The following is a 14,899-nucleotide window of genomic DNA, read 5'->3' on the forward strand; positions in this document are numbered from 1 at the left end:
CCTTGGCACACCTACATAATGAAGTTGCACCTTTTTGCATATTGAGTTTTTGGGAATTCCCACCAGCTACATAGGAATATTTTGGATCAGCACCTGCTTTGATATAATCTTGCATGGAATTCAAGTCTAGGACTTGTTGTGAATTCTGGTAGCATCCAGTATCAAAATAATTTGGGTAGTTTGGTCTCCCATACTGGAATGCATTATTAAATCCATTATTGAATCTGTTGTTAAACCCATAATCTCCATGTCCATTTTGCCTGAATCCATTTAAGTGATTAGACTTATTGCCTCAGTTTCCCCTTAAGTTTTGTCCAAAGAATTGTCCCCTAAATCTGCACTCTCTCACGAGATGATCAGGTCTGTCACAAAGATAGCATCTTGGGGTTTGTCTGTATTGTTTGGGATTGTAAATTATTTCTGGGTTGTCTATATGTTCTTAGTGCAGCTGCTGTTTTTTCCTGCACTTTATTGGATTTCAGTTTTTGTTTGAGTTCTCTGATTGCTTTGGTTAAGTTATTAATTATATCGTTTTTCTCTTCTGTTTGCCTATCTTTCTCATCTTAGAAAACATAATTAGCAATTCTCCAAATCTTGTCAAAACCCATATCAAACCAATTTGGACAGTTACTCCAAAAGTAATTTTGGATCACAGGGAGGGCATGCATTTTTCACAAATTGTCTGCAAATGTGATTTATGTTTTCCTGTTAAAATATTCAACCCAATCCATTTTTCAGCATAGTCAATAACTCTATGGAGGAAAGTGGAGGGAGTCTCTCACACTTCCTCCTTTAGGCACTCAAATTTAGACCAGGTTCCTGGATGTCTGGAATTTCGCCTCATAGTTTCAATTTTTGCCTCCCTGGCTGTACCCCACAACAGAGTTAACTTCCAAACCAGGATCCTCAGCTGGCCAATTGGCAATTTGGGGGTGATTCTTAGTGTCCTCTATAATCTCCTCTTTGTCAAGAATTCATCAATAAAGATGAAATAAGAAGGATTGTCATGCTTAATTAAGCGCTTGAACTGCTTTAAACTTCCCATTGGCTCTTCTTCATATTTTGGGGTATTTTTCTTAAAACTGTTTTTATCAGCTTGTGTAAACCTTTTGTGGTACATGAGATTCACTATGCCATGCTCTGGGGACACTATGGGTACCTCCCTTAAAGGAAACATATGAGCTGGTGTGCTTTCTAATGCTTCAGTTTCCATTTCTAATTTAATTGGTTTATCTGATTTAGTTGCAACCTCTAATTTAGTTGCTTTATGTTCTTTACTTTTTGCCATTTTTTTCCTTTAGTCTTGAATAATTTCTCATATTGAGTTTCCATTCTATCTAGTTTAGTCTCTAGATAGTTCACTTTTAACATTAGATCATTCTTTGCAGTAGCTTGCTTGATACTTGCTTTTAAATATTTAAAAACAACTGCCAAAGATTTGATCAAGAAAAACAAACTAGAACTGTCAATGAGAGTAATAGCATTAGAAAGTCAGAGGCAAGTAAGTTTTGTATATAATCCGGTACAATGGAGAAAATGAGAAAAGCCATATCTAACAGAAAAAAATCTCATGGTGATTTTATGTAGCAAATTTACCAGCTTTTCTGAGAACACAGAGCCTTTGAGTCAAGTTGACTAGGAGATGGGTTTTGGAGCCACCTGGAGGCTCACAGTAAAACTGTCAGCTTTAGGGGCTTGAATGGGAACCCCTGCTGTGATAACAGTTCAAACTGCCCAAACTGACAATTGGTCCCTTAAAATCAGATTTTCTGGTTCTTTGTCTTATATAACTTGTTAAAACTGCAAAAATAATAGGAAGAGCTCTAAAAATGAATTATTAGTTATAAACTGATTTAGATACTCTGCTGTGCTTACAAAGTATCATCAGTTTATATCAGTGAAGTGAAGCTCATAAGTGAACTTTTCTTCAAGATCAGGTGCAAGGATGCTGAGACTCTTGTTATAAAAATTAAAATATTTACTGAAAATATAAGGATAAAAAGATTTCTGACTCTAAGGGATTCTAACTCTACCCAAATAAAAGTCCCTGGTTCTGCAAGGTACTGCTTCTCCTGTTTCCACAGGCTACACTGATCCTTCCTGATCTGACTATAGACGCAAATGTTTTTTTTTTCCATTTGACCATTTTCCTTCTTCTAGTTCAATTTTTTTATGCAAACCTTTTCAGTTTCAGGTGAATTCTTTTCTTTTGTGATTGTATCTGTCATTTGGTTAAGAACTCACCGCTGTAGCAGGTATCTACTCTGCATTTAATTTTTTTAAATTTCACTTTGGAATGCACAGGTCAGGTATCCTTCCTTTTTGAGTTTATCATATGTAAGATATTTAGTCTAATCCCAGTTTCCGTCAATTGATTTCTAGTTTTCAGAGCAATTTTTGTTAGTTTTTCTCTAAGTAATTTATGTTAGGGTTTATTAAACACTCCATTATTAAGTTCAATCATTTCAGATTCTTCATCTAGACCAGTGGTTCTCAAGCTTTCTAACGCCGTGACCCCACAATACAGTTCCTCATGTTGCAGTGACCCCAAACCAAAAAATTATCTTGGTGGCTACTTCAAAACTGTAATTTTGCTACAGTTATGATTCGGAATGTACATACCTGATATGCATTATGTATTCTCATTGTCGTGACCCACAGGTTGAGAACCGCTGATCTGGACTGTTACACTTATCTACTTTTCTATTTTTTAAATGAAAGGTTTCAGTAATGACAAATCATGAAGATATTAAAGATGTATTCAAAAGCTGATGCCAATGAGCAAAGTGTTCATGGATCAGACTTACTTGGATATATTTCTTTTTTTTTAATTGTTTTTAATTAGATGATTTAGAATATTTTTCCACAGTTACAAGACTCATGTTCTTTCCCTCCCCTCGCTCAATCCCCCTCCCATTTCTGATGCACAATTGTACTGGCTTTAACATGTGTCACTGACCGTGATCCATTTCCATATTATTAATATTTGCACTAGGGTGATCATTTAGAGCCTACTTTCCTAGTCATATCCTCATCAACCCATGTGATCAAGAAGTTGTTTTTCTTCTGTGTTTCTACTCCCACAGTGTTTTCTCTGAATGTGGATAGTGTTTTTTCTCATAGATCGCTCCAAATTGTTTGGATCACTGCATTGCCACTAATGGAGAAGTCCATTACATTCGATTGTGCTACAGTGTATCCGTCTCTGTGTACAATGTTCTCCTGGTTCTGCTCCTCTCGCTCTGCATCACTTCCTGGAGGTTGTTCCAGTCTCCATGGAATTTCTCCACTTTATTATTCCTTTTAGCACAATAGTATTCCATCACCAACATATACCACAATTTTAAGCCATTCCCCAATGGAAGGGCAGCCCCTCATTTTCCAATTTTTGGCCACCACACAGAATGTGGCTATGAATATTCTTGTACAAGTCTTTTTCCTTATTATCTCTTTGGGGTACAAACCCAGCAGTGCTATGGCTGGATCAAAGGGCAGACAGTCTTTTATCGCCCTTGGGGCACAATTCCAAATTGCTCTCCAGAATGGTTGGATCAGTTCACAACTCCACCAGCGGTGCAATAATGTCCCCACTTTGCCACATCCCCTCCAGCATTCATTACTTTCCTTTGCTGTCATGTTAGCCAATCTGCTAGGTGTGAGGTGATACCTCAGAGGTGTTTTGATTTGCATCTCTCTGATTATAAGAGATTTAGAGCACTTATTCATGTGCTTATTAATAGTTTTGATTTCTTTAACTGAAAATTGTCTATTCATGTCCCTTGTCCATTTATCAATTGGGGAATGGCTTGATTTTTTGTACAATTGATTTACTTCCTTATAAATTTGAGTGATCAGACCTTTGTCAGAGGTTTTTGTTATAAGGATTTTTTCCTTCTAATTTTGATTGTATTGGTTTTGTTTGTACAAAAACTTTTTAATTCAATGTAATCAAAATTATTGATTGTACATTTGTAATTTTTTCTAACTCTTGCTTGGTCTTAAAATCTTTCCTTTCCCAAAGATCTGACCTGTATTCTATTCTGAGTTCACCTAGTTTACTTATTGTTTCCTTCTTTATGTTTAGGTTATTCACCCATTCTGAGTTTATCTTGCTGTAGGGTATGAGATGTTGATCTAAAATAATCTCTCCCAATACTGTTTTTCCAATTTTTCCAGCAGTTTTTGTCAAATAGTGGATTTTTGTACCAAAAGCTGGGATCTTTGGGTTTATCATAGACTGTCTTACTGAGGTCACTTAGCCCAATTATATTCCACTGATCCTCCCTTCTGTCTCTTAGCCAGTACCATATGGTTTTGATGATCCCTGCTTTATAGCACAGTTTAAGATCTGGTACTGCTAGGCCACCTTCCTTCACATTTTTTTTCATTATTTCCCTTGATATTCTTGATCTTTTGTTCTTCCAAATAAACGTTGTTATTGTTTTTTCTAATTCTGTAAAAAAGTTTTTTGGTAGTTAGATGTATATGGCACCAAATAAGTAAATTAGTTTGGGTAGGATTGTCATTTGTATTATGTTAGCTTGTCCTATCCATGAGCAATTAATGTTTTTCCAATTATTTAGATCTAGTTTTAATTGTGTGGAGAGTGTTTTGTAGTTGTGTTCATATTGAATATATTTCTAATATTTCACATGCTTTCTGTTGTTTTGGATGAAAATTTGTTGGGCTTAGAAATTGTACTTTTAAAGAAATGAAGCTGCAGCTGGCAGATAGGTTGAAAAAAAACCTTTTGAATCTGTAAGGCTTACCATTAACTTTTGAATAAGTTTTGACTGGGGTTCTGGAAAGGAGAAGGTTTTGACTTACAGCAGGAAGGACTTTCAAATAAGTTTCTTCCTTGACACCAGGCTGAACAATTGTGTTACCACCTGTTTCATTATCTTTGTAATTGGATTTGCAATATGACATAAAAACTTCTGGCATTTCCTTTGTTTAGAGGATAACCTGAAAACCCCAATGTTGTAAAAGATTTATTAAACAGGTCAGAGACAAGCTCAAGCTCTCTCAAACTTTTCTCCATGACAGACTCCATGCTGCAGATTTCTCTATGTCTCTTGTCCATTATTTTCCCTATGCATTCCCTTCCCCAGTCTTAAACCCCTTTCCCATTTGTTTTTCCAGTCTTTGGCTTCCCCCCTAGGTGAATAGAATCCACAAAAATGGATTTTTGGAGGGGCTGGACCTCTTCCTAAAACTAGTACCACAACTGTGACTATTGCTTAATATTTGAGGTCTGAAAGTATTGGTGCACTTTCCTACCAACTTAAAAAAAAAATTCCGTGAGTATTTTGATCATTTGTTCCTCCAACATTTTACTAATTTGTCCCTCTCTAGGTTTTATCCTTGGTAGTTTGGTTTAAAAAAATTAAATTTATAAAAATAACTCAAGTAACATTTTTACTATATTGAGGATTTCCAGTTTTTACTCTTCAACCCTTTAATGATTTTGTAATTTTAATTCTATAAGTCTTGAGTGTGACATTCTAGATCAGTGCATATTTTTTGCAGATTTTATATTCATTTTGTCGTCATTTTAAATGAGACTTTCCTGATGTCCCCTCTTTGCTTTTGCTATTGCTCTATAGAATTGTTCTTGATTTTTGTGGGTTTCTTTTAAATCTTACTAAATTACTGAATTACAATGTATTATATAGGTAACCAATACTACTAAGAAATAAATGTAATGTATATGATATCATTGAAAGGTTTTAAATATAACAAATGACATTACCAGAACTGAGCCTAAGCAAAACTGGCAGCATTATGGAAGAAGGGGAAGCAAGATTGATTCCAAAGCTAAACTAGTCTAGCTAAAAGTAACCAGGGCCTTTAGTACATAAAAACATCTATAAGATAAAGAAGTATATCATAGAGTCAGAATGGTAGACACTGGTTAATGAAAGAAGAGAAGAAAAAATATACTTGGGCATGATCAGGTAAGGTATGTGTTAAATCTGTATTTTGGAAAGGGGGAAGGAAGGTACTACAAAGGGAAAACAGCACATATAAATAATATTGAATCGATTAACAGAGAAGGGATGAAGGGAGGAAGGAAAATCGGAGAAGGGAAATCTGACTGCCTTATCCTCTAATTTAACCCACTATTTAACTACCTTAACTAATTACATAAATTCCTAAAGGCATGTCCAACAGGTAACCGGATTTCTCACCCTCAGAGAATCCTTTGATGGGTCAGGTACAGGAATGCAACTGAGTCCTCAGATGTCCAAAAGAGAGACTGATTTCCTCCAATTTTCCTCTCTGTCCACCAAAGGGTTTTGGGGAAACTCCTCCTCACTCATGCTTGATGGTATTCAAAGAGGCTGCTTCTAAGATGTCTAAGGGAGTCCAGGAGAGATCAGATCTGCCCCCTTCAGGCTTCACTTCCCAGCTCCAGATTGTCAGTTGGGGAAGTGTGTCTTCAATAGTTTGGAACTTTTCCTGTCAGCCCTGGGAGAATTCTTAGTCTTGAGGGCTGTCAATTAAGCTCTTTGCACCCTGCAATTACCCTCATTACTGTAGCTGGGTCTACAATCCACAGCTGTGAGATAAAGGTGTGGTTTTTTTTCTCTCTTTTTTCCTTAAAATAAGTAAAACACAGCTGTGTTATCTTACTGGCAGCAAGGGGACTTTTAATCCAACAAATACATTTAAAAAAAGAAAGAATATCTCCATATGCATGAGTGGTCAATAAAATCAACCTTATATGCTGAATGGCCAAGCACACTGCATTTATTAATGCTCTGGCAAGCATCATAAGAGAAAATCCAAATGAATTATTTCCAGTACAAATGATTTAATGCCTAATCCTCATAGAATTTCTTACCTACTATACAGGTCAAAAGATTAGTGTAACAGTTTCCTATTAATGAAACTGAAAATTCCCTGTCACTTTCTTTTCCCTGACCCTTCCCACCAATTTTACCACCATACTCGGAGAATGGGGGAGAAATGTCAGAAAAGCTGGTTGACAAATTCTGTTCTTTACAAGCTACTTTATGAAATAAGAAAAGTCAAATTACTTAAACATCTTGAAAAAAAATTAAGTTCGATGTAAACTCCAAATTCTGTTCTACTCCATTCCCGAGAGACCCAAGTAGATTATAGACTTAGGAAATTGAGGGGCCATCTCATTTTATTGAAGAGAAACTAGAGGCACAGAGAGGGTAAGTGATTTGCCCAGTGACACACATTTAGAAGTGCTTGAGATGGAATTCCACAACACTTTCCCCCCAAGCTCCAGCCGCTCTAGTCCTTGCCAAGTTTTAGCTTTTTCATCCTTTTGATCCAAAAAGCTCTTATACATGGGGTGCCTTGGTGGAGACTTCCATCCAGTCTCCTCATTCCCAGGTCTCTCTACCTCAAGCCCCAATTCCATTCGTCAAAGTGAAAATGGACACCTAGGGAATCTGCCAGTCACAAAGCTCAGCAAAATCATTTGGGCAGCTACATCATGCAGAGGATTGAGCCCACGCCTGTAGTAAAATATCTGGGTTCAAATTCGTCCTCAGACACTTTCTAACTGTGTGACTCTGGGCAAGTCACTTAACCCTCCGTTTTCTAATCTGTAAAATGAGACGGAGAAGAAAATAGCAAACCACTCCAGTATCTTTGCCGAGTAAACCCTAAATAGGGTAACGAAGAGTTGCATATGACTGAAGCAGCTAAACAACAATAAAAACAATTAACCCGAATCAATTAACAGGAAAAACGGAAAAATCACGCAATACAAATTGAAATTAAAATGTCCACACCAAAAGAACTAAAGGAATCACCTGCGTCACAACACTGCGCCGGAGATTGATTTCCGTTCTTTCCCGGAACTTCCTTTCACCTGCAAACCCAGGTCTGGAAACATTTAAGCTTGGGCCTAAAGGGGTTCCGTAGTTCGGAGGGCCTGTTGCGCTTGCGCGCTGCGGTCTAGGTGGATTTTTCCGTGTAGTGTGCTGGGGTTGTGACGGTGCAGCCCTCGTGGATGTCAGCGCGGATCTCGAACTCCACTTCTTTCTGGGTTGCTGTTGCGTCGGGTCTGGAGGCTTCACTATGGCTCAGCCAGAAGTACTGAACCTCAATAACGAGGTGAGTTCCGAGGCTAGAAGAAGGGCAGGTCGGGCAGTGCCTCCTTTCTCCGAGGTTCCACGACTCGTGTCTGGCAACCCAGGGTTCTGGGCCGGGACTGATACCCCTTAGTTTTCTTCTCTGTAAAAGGAGGAGATTGGACTAGACCACCTTCCGGGCCTGAGTTCCTCCCCTCTCTTCCCCGGAGCTTTGGGTCTGTGGTAGGAAGGGGAGCTCGACGAGCGCACCTTGGTCGACATGGCCTCAGGACGCGGCGTGCTCATTAGTTCACTGGTGACTGGACTGGGAGGTCTGAGCCCCAGGGATCGCCCTCCCTTCGGCAAATGACGGCCTGAAAGGAGGAGGAAGAAGAGGCCTGAGTGGGGGTTGTAGACTGACAGGGTAAGGCATGAGCGGCACCTGGCCATGGGGACCTGTGTGCACCCCCGGATAATCCGAACGGCGTCTTTTCTGACTCTGTTGTCCTTGGCACCTCAGCCCAGTGCTTTACCTAATAAATCTTGGAATAACCGGACCGTGCGAAACCAGGGCGGCTCACTGTAGACGACTCCCTGTCCTCTCCCTCCGCTCTAAACCCTGGGTAATCTGGGCTCGACTTCATCGCTCCCCTGAAACTGGCCACTTCCGTGCCTTCCTGCCTCTCCGCTGAGCTCTAAAGGATATGTATTAAAATAGGGCAGTCTATCGGACTGGATTTTTAAATGCAGTGCACTGCCATAAGGAAACATTTGATATTGGCGAAAACTTCTTCACTGCCTTTCTCTTGCCAAAAAATGAAAAATAAAAGTTTTTCATTCTTTGGGGGTTGAGGGAGAGAAATAGTAAACTGGAAAAACCCTTTTATGTCGTTTTTAAGCCACAAACAGATGGCAAGACCAAGTAGCCATGATGTTTTGATTTGTTTATTAGCTTGGTAAAAGCATTGATTATCGTGGGATCTTAGCCCAACCCCCACCTTTTTTACAACCATTACTTTCTGTCTTGACAGCTGTTTGAAGGCAGACTGGTAAGGGGTAGGCAGTTGGGGTTAAGCGACTTGTCCAGGTCACACAGCCATGAAGTGTCTGAGACCAGACTTCAACCCATGATCCATAAGAAAAAAGCCCACATTATTCTGTCACAATTCTCAAATATTTATATCTATTCTGTCCTGATATCTCCCCCCTCCCCCCATTAGGACTTTTGGCCTTCTTCAGCGCTGGCTAACCAAGCCGAACATCCTTCCCAGTTACCGTCTTTGCTTTTGCATTTGTAGCACTCTGGGCCTGACTGACTTCTGTATGTCTGTTAAAGCAGCTGATCCTTATGATGTAATTAGTCCAAGCATCCCTGCAGGTGTCCAAGGCCTTCCAGGCATACACTGTGCTTACTGGCATCAATGGCATTGGGTCTAGGACTTGCTTGCATCAGTGGTATGCGCCAAGGGAGTGATAGTGGTCAAGTTAGTTACATCAGCTCCCTCCCCTTGTACTTCTGGTCCTGCTGCTGTAAATTGTGCCCCTCTCAAGGCTCGAGGGCTGCTGGTGCTAACCAGAGACCAGCCTGATTGAGAGACTGGATCGCCCTCAATAAACCTATTTCTTTTTGGCTTGGAGACTTTGTTTTGCTTTTTGGTGTTTTTAATACATTTTTTCCAACATCCAGGGCAGCCTGTCTCCTGGCCTGACTAGCCACCGAGCTGCCCCAACCATCCCCTCACTCTACAGATGAAGAAACTGAAAACAAGTGAGATGAGAAAGAAAACGTTGCTAACACTTGTTCTTTACCAGGCGTTCTCTTAACACTCTTTTTGTCACTCATTTCCCTGTTCAAGAACCTGTGGTGACCTATGGCTAACTCCTCCAAGACCTCTTCCCTCTGCTTTTCTAGCTTTGCCCTTTACCCATATTACCCCTCAGATTCGATCCAGGGCCCACTTTCTATACTTCTTTCACTGGGTGACCTCATCCCCTCATACCTGGATTATTTTAATAGCTTTCTGTGTAGATCTGCCTGTCTCACGCCAGTCTGCCCTCGGTTCAGCTACTAAAGTGATTAAGTGCAGGTCCAAAGCCAGTGAAAATACAAAATGTTCTGTTAAGCATTTGGAACTCTTGATAATGTATTCCCTTCTACTTTCTAGTCTTTTTATTGCTGTTCTTATCGCTACTCCGTGATACCTTCAATCCACTGATATTGGCCTGGCTCCATCTCTTGGCTTCCCTCCTTGCCTGAAAATACTCTCCTTTTTCCACTTTCCTGTTATCCCTTCCATTAGATTGTAAGCTCCTTAAAAGCAATCACTGTTTTACCTTTTTTTAAAATATGCTCCCAATGTTGAGCACAAAGTAGGCACTTAGTGTTTATGGATGGGTTGATTTTTCTACAGTATGGTATCTGTTATTTTCAAATAGATTCCTTTTTTTATCCTAAACATAGTCTACTCTTATTCCTATATCAGGAACCTCTTTCCCCACACCTCTGTTTATATAAATTCTATTCATCCCTGTAAGGTCCTGATCTTTGCTTTAAGGGAGTTTATATTGTAATTGAATTCAGATCATTCAAATAAAAATGTCTACAATGGAATAAAAATTTCTAATTAGAAGGGCTTATAAGACTTAGTTAATCCAACACCTTCATATTACAGGTGAGAAAATAGAGGGCCAGAATGCATCAGTGGCTTATCTCAGATCACATAAGGTAGTAAGTAGCAGAACTGAGACCTAGGCTAGGACCTTTTACTTTAAGTTCATTATTTTTTTCCTTGGAATTTCCTCCCTCCTCATTTGTACCTCCTGGCTTCCCTAACTTGAATCTCATCTAAAATCCTACCTTCTATAAGAAATATTTCCTAATTTTCCTTAGTGTTATGCCTAGGGCAGTCTTTTGCCTTTCTTTGTTTCGCCACTGAATTTCCAGTGTACCACACAGTGTCTGAGAATATACTGCTCCTTGCTGCTTCTAATCTCTGATATCACTTATACTGTTCTTAGCTGCTTACCATTTTCCCCTTTCTCATTTGTATTGCCCATATGCCTTATTCATTCATTCATCAAGCATTTATGAAGTGTATGTTATGTAGCAGACATTTTGCTAGGAATTGGGTGGGGTGCAAGGACAGACATAAATATCAATTTAAGCATTTGCCAGATTTGGTCATTGTCATCTAGGGACTGTCTCTGTGCAACGACTTTTCCACTTAAATCTCCTTCACGCACAAGTGTCTTTGTGCACACTCATCTATACACCATAGATGAAAACGCACAAAGACAATTGTCATCCTTGGTGACTGAGAGACTACTACTACATCTAGGGAGAGCACTCTAAAAATCATTGCAGTTTAGGTCATAGAACCTTGGAATTGGAAAAGGGCCTTGAGGTTATTATTTAGTCTGTTCTCTTCAATTTATATCTGAAAATATTTTCATCAACCAAAACCAAAATTTTTTTTTTGTGATAGGCCCTAGGGATACAAAGACAAAATAATCCCTACTTCTAGGAGCGTGTCACAGGTTTGGGGGTGTGGAGGTGAGGGGGTGACAGACAACATCAACAAATAAATATATACAAAATAAAACTAAAGCAGTACTTTTTTGTTATTGGTCACTCGTCTTTTTTGTTTTTTAAAATCTATTCCTTCAGCATTATTGCTGATAGGGTGGCTAGATGTCATAGTGGATAGCGTCAGACTTGCAGACAGGAAGAATTGAGTTCAAATCATTCATTAGACATTAACTGTAGCTCAGGGCAAATCATTTAATCTCTCAAATTCAGTTAACTCGTTTTTTAAAAAGGCTAAAAATAATACCTCCCTCACAGGGTTGTTTTGAGGATAGAAGATAATATATCAAGTGTTGTAAATAAAAACTTTAAAATGCTATGTAAATCCTAGATATAATTAGAAATTTTACTTCAGAGTAAATGATATAGTATCTAGAGGAATGAAAACTGAATCATGAAAATTCACATATAGTTTCCTAAACTCCTGACTTACCAAGTTTGGTCTTCTTTTCACCAAATTGATTACTAGGAAATTAAAAATATAACAGTGACTCCAACTTATCTAGTACTATGGGACTTTCAAAACATTTTTCTGTTAACCTTATAATTAGTGCAGTTATTGTCTCCTGTTTATTAGGAGAAGATACTGAGACTTAGAGAGTCTGTGGATTATTATAATGCAATTATCCCATTCTGATTTTGAATCCTATAGCCTGACTTCAAATGATTTATGAAACTTTTTCCACTAGGACTTGATGCCTCTCTTTACTGAAGATAGGGGTTTAATATAAAACTAACTTTTGAGTTTTAGAATATCTAGACTTGAGCTGCCATAAAAATCGGTGAGATGAGGGCACTAGGTGTTCACTGCTAAAATTTCATGATTTACCTCACAAAGATCATGGATGTTATACTTTATTACCATAAACCCTATAAATTCTTAGTTGCTTTTATCTCTTATGGTGCATGCTCTTACTAGCTAATAAATATAAGTTTATCCCAATCAGTATTTTTAAAAACCATCAGCAAGAATTATCTGCAATGGGGATGTTAGAGGCCTTCTCAGTAAGATCAGGAGTGAAGCAAGGATGCCCATTATCACCTCTATTATTTAATATTGTATTAGAAACACTAGCAATAGCTATTAGAGAAGAAAAGAAATTGAAGGGATTACAGTAGGCAGTGAAGAAACTAAATTATTACTCTGCAGATTGTATGATGATATACTTAGAGAATCCAAAAAATCAACTAAAAAGCTAGTAGAAATAATAATTTCAGCAAAGTTGCAGAACACAAAATAAACCCAAATAAATCATCAACATTTCTATATATTTCCAACAAAAATCAGCAGCAAGAGTTAGAAAGAGAAACTATTTAAAATCACTCTAGACAGTATAAAATATTTGGGAAGCTATCTGCCAAGACACACTCAGGAATTATATGAACACAACTACAAAAAACTATTCACACAAATAAAAATAGATCTAAACAATCAGAAAAAGACAATTGAAGAAAAAAACTGGAAAAAAGGAAACTGAAATGATATAAATTCTGAAGCCTTGCATTTTCACCTCTAAGCCTTTTAAGGATTCCTAATTAACATTTTTTAACATAGTCTTTTTTTCTATTCTTCATGGTTTCAGGGCTTCTTATGTTTCTACAAGACCATGAAAAATGAAGACTACTTTTTGTGTTTCTCTTTTTAAAAAGTGGGGAGGAGGCTTTGAGATTCCTTTTCTTGTAAGTGGCCTATACAGTTTGTTTGTTAACCTCTCTCAAGGGTAACATCCCAACTTTTAGGTTACCCTTTCTATTTACCTATAACAGCTGCTTTGGATTTGATCTTTGATGATAGTAGCAGATTTTGGAGGAGGGGAATATCATATTAAAACAAAACCAAACCAACATTACCCTCTAAATATTTATAACCCAACTCTCAGTTTTCAAGGAGGTAGATAGTACAATGCCTGGTTTGTTAATTAATAATCCCAGCTTTACACATAACTCTTTGATTATGTGGGATGTTTTTGAATGCTTCTGTTTACTTAAGGGAAATAAGGAGTAAAAGAAAAATGTTATTGAATGACTCCCCCAAACAGTTTCTGAAGAACACCTTAGTCATTCAGATTATTTTCCAAAGATGTTCTTTACATTACAAGAAATCATGTATATTATAGATATTAATTTTTTATTTAGAAATTTTCCTGTTCTATAGGAGTGCTATTCAGTTATAGTTGCCAGCAATAGAACACCAGTCAAGCTGGAGTGTATCTAGAAGAAGACAATACAGATTGATAAAGGATCTTGAAATCATGCCATAGGGTGTCTGGTTTAAGGAACGTGGGGTATTTTTCCTGGGGAATAGAAAAATTCGCAGAGTTTAGATACTTATCTTCAAAAACTTAATGGCAGTTAAGTTGGGGAAATAGTATATTTAGCTGTACATTCAATATCATTCACAATTTTGAATCACCTTATACTTTTAGTCTTATCTAACACTGTTACTTTCCTTATATTCTGTGCTGTAGCCCATATTGACTGCTCTCACCCTCCATTTATGCCTTTTGATTTCATGTCTCTAAGCCTTTGCTCAAGCCCTTCCTAATACTTGGAAGACTTTTTTTTTTTAAATATCCAGTTTGAATCTGATGTTCTTTATGAAGCCTTTCTTAATAATCTTCCCCATTTGGAAAATAAACTTTCCTTCCTTGGCTGTTTGTACCTCATTTATATTATGCAGTTCTAAATTTTATTTTAATTATTCATGAAAATGTTCTCGTCCCCTAATGAGTTCAGGTCTCCTCTGGCACTCTTGGGAAGCCTGTGGAGAACCTCTGAGTAATGCTTTAAATGTATAAAATGTAAAGGAAACCAATTCTATTGAAATACAGTTATTAAAATATATTTTTAGAAAGTTCACAGAGCCCAGGGGAAGAAAAATTTGAGTTAGAAATTAACAGTAACATTAGGGAAATTATTAGGAAAATACTCTGTTTTCCTCTGTTCCTCCTTTTTTAAACAGCATACATAGTTTTGGAGGACTTAGGAAGAAGAGTTGAAGCAATATAAGGGAAAGAAATACTTAAATCCACAGAGGTTAAGATAAAAGTGATATTATATTTGTGATTGTGTAAACCTATCACATTAATAGATGCTTGTTTAAGTGATGTGAGTGCTTATAGTTTATAAAGTTCTGATTATTATTATTTGGCAAGTTTTTTTACCTGGTACTTTAACATTTTCCTGAAGTAATATTACTTTGGACAAATTGTTACTTTGGAATTATATTCTTAAAATTTCAGCTAGGTGGCAGCAC

The 14,899-nt window shown here is 37.7% G+C and overlaps 1 protein-coding gene and 1 long non-coding RNA gene across 4 annotated transcripts in view; one reads left to right on the top strand and one right to left on the bottom strand.

The window, feature by feature from the left end:
* Window positions 1-5,958: 5,958 nt before the first annotated feature.
* On the bottom strand, window positions 5,959-7,851 carry LOC130455359 (uncharacterized). The gene is made up of 2 exons (XR_008913278.1): window positions 7,797-7,851; window positions 5,959-6,601 (listed from the first exon to the last, which is right to left on the bottom strand). It is a non-coding gene; the product is annotated as an uncharacterized LOC130455359 (long non-coding RNA).
* SRFBP1 (serum response factor binding protein 1) overlaps window positions 7,752-14,899 on the top strand; it is a 98,055-nt gene continuing 90,907 nt past the window's right edge. Inside the window, exon 1 of one of the 3 annotated variants that reach the window (XM_007497832.3) lies at window positions 7,752-8,100. In XM_007497832.3, the coding sequence (XP_007497894.1) occupies window positions 8,065-8,100 (36 nt within the window). In that variant the 5' untranslated portion in view covers window positions 7,752-8,064. The remainder of the gene's footprint in view (window positions 8,101-14,899) is intronic. The other 2 variants (XM_016423745.2, XM_016423746.2) reach the window with 2 other exon arrangements.

Source organism: Monodelphis domestica, chromosome 7 (assembly GCF_027887165.1).
Source record: "Monodelphis domestica isolate mMonDom1 chromosome 7, mMonDom1.pri, whole genome shotgun sequence".
NCBI classification, from domain to species: domain Eukaryota; kingdom Metazoa; phylum Chordata; class Mammalia; order Didelphimorphia; family Didelphidae; genus Monodelphis; species Monodelphis domestica.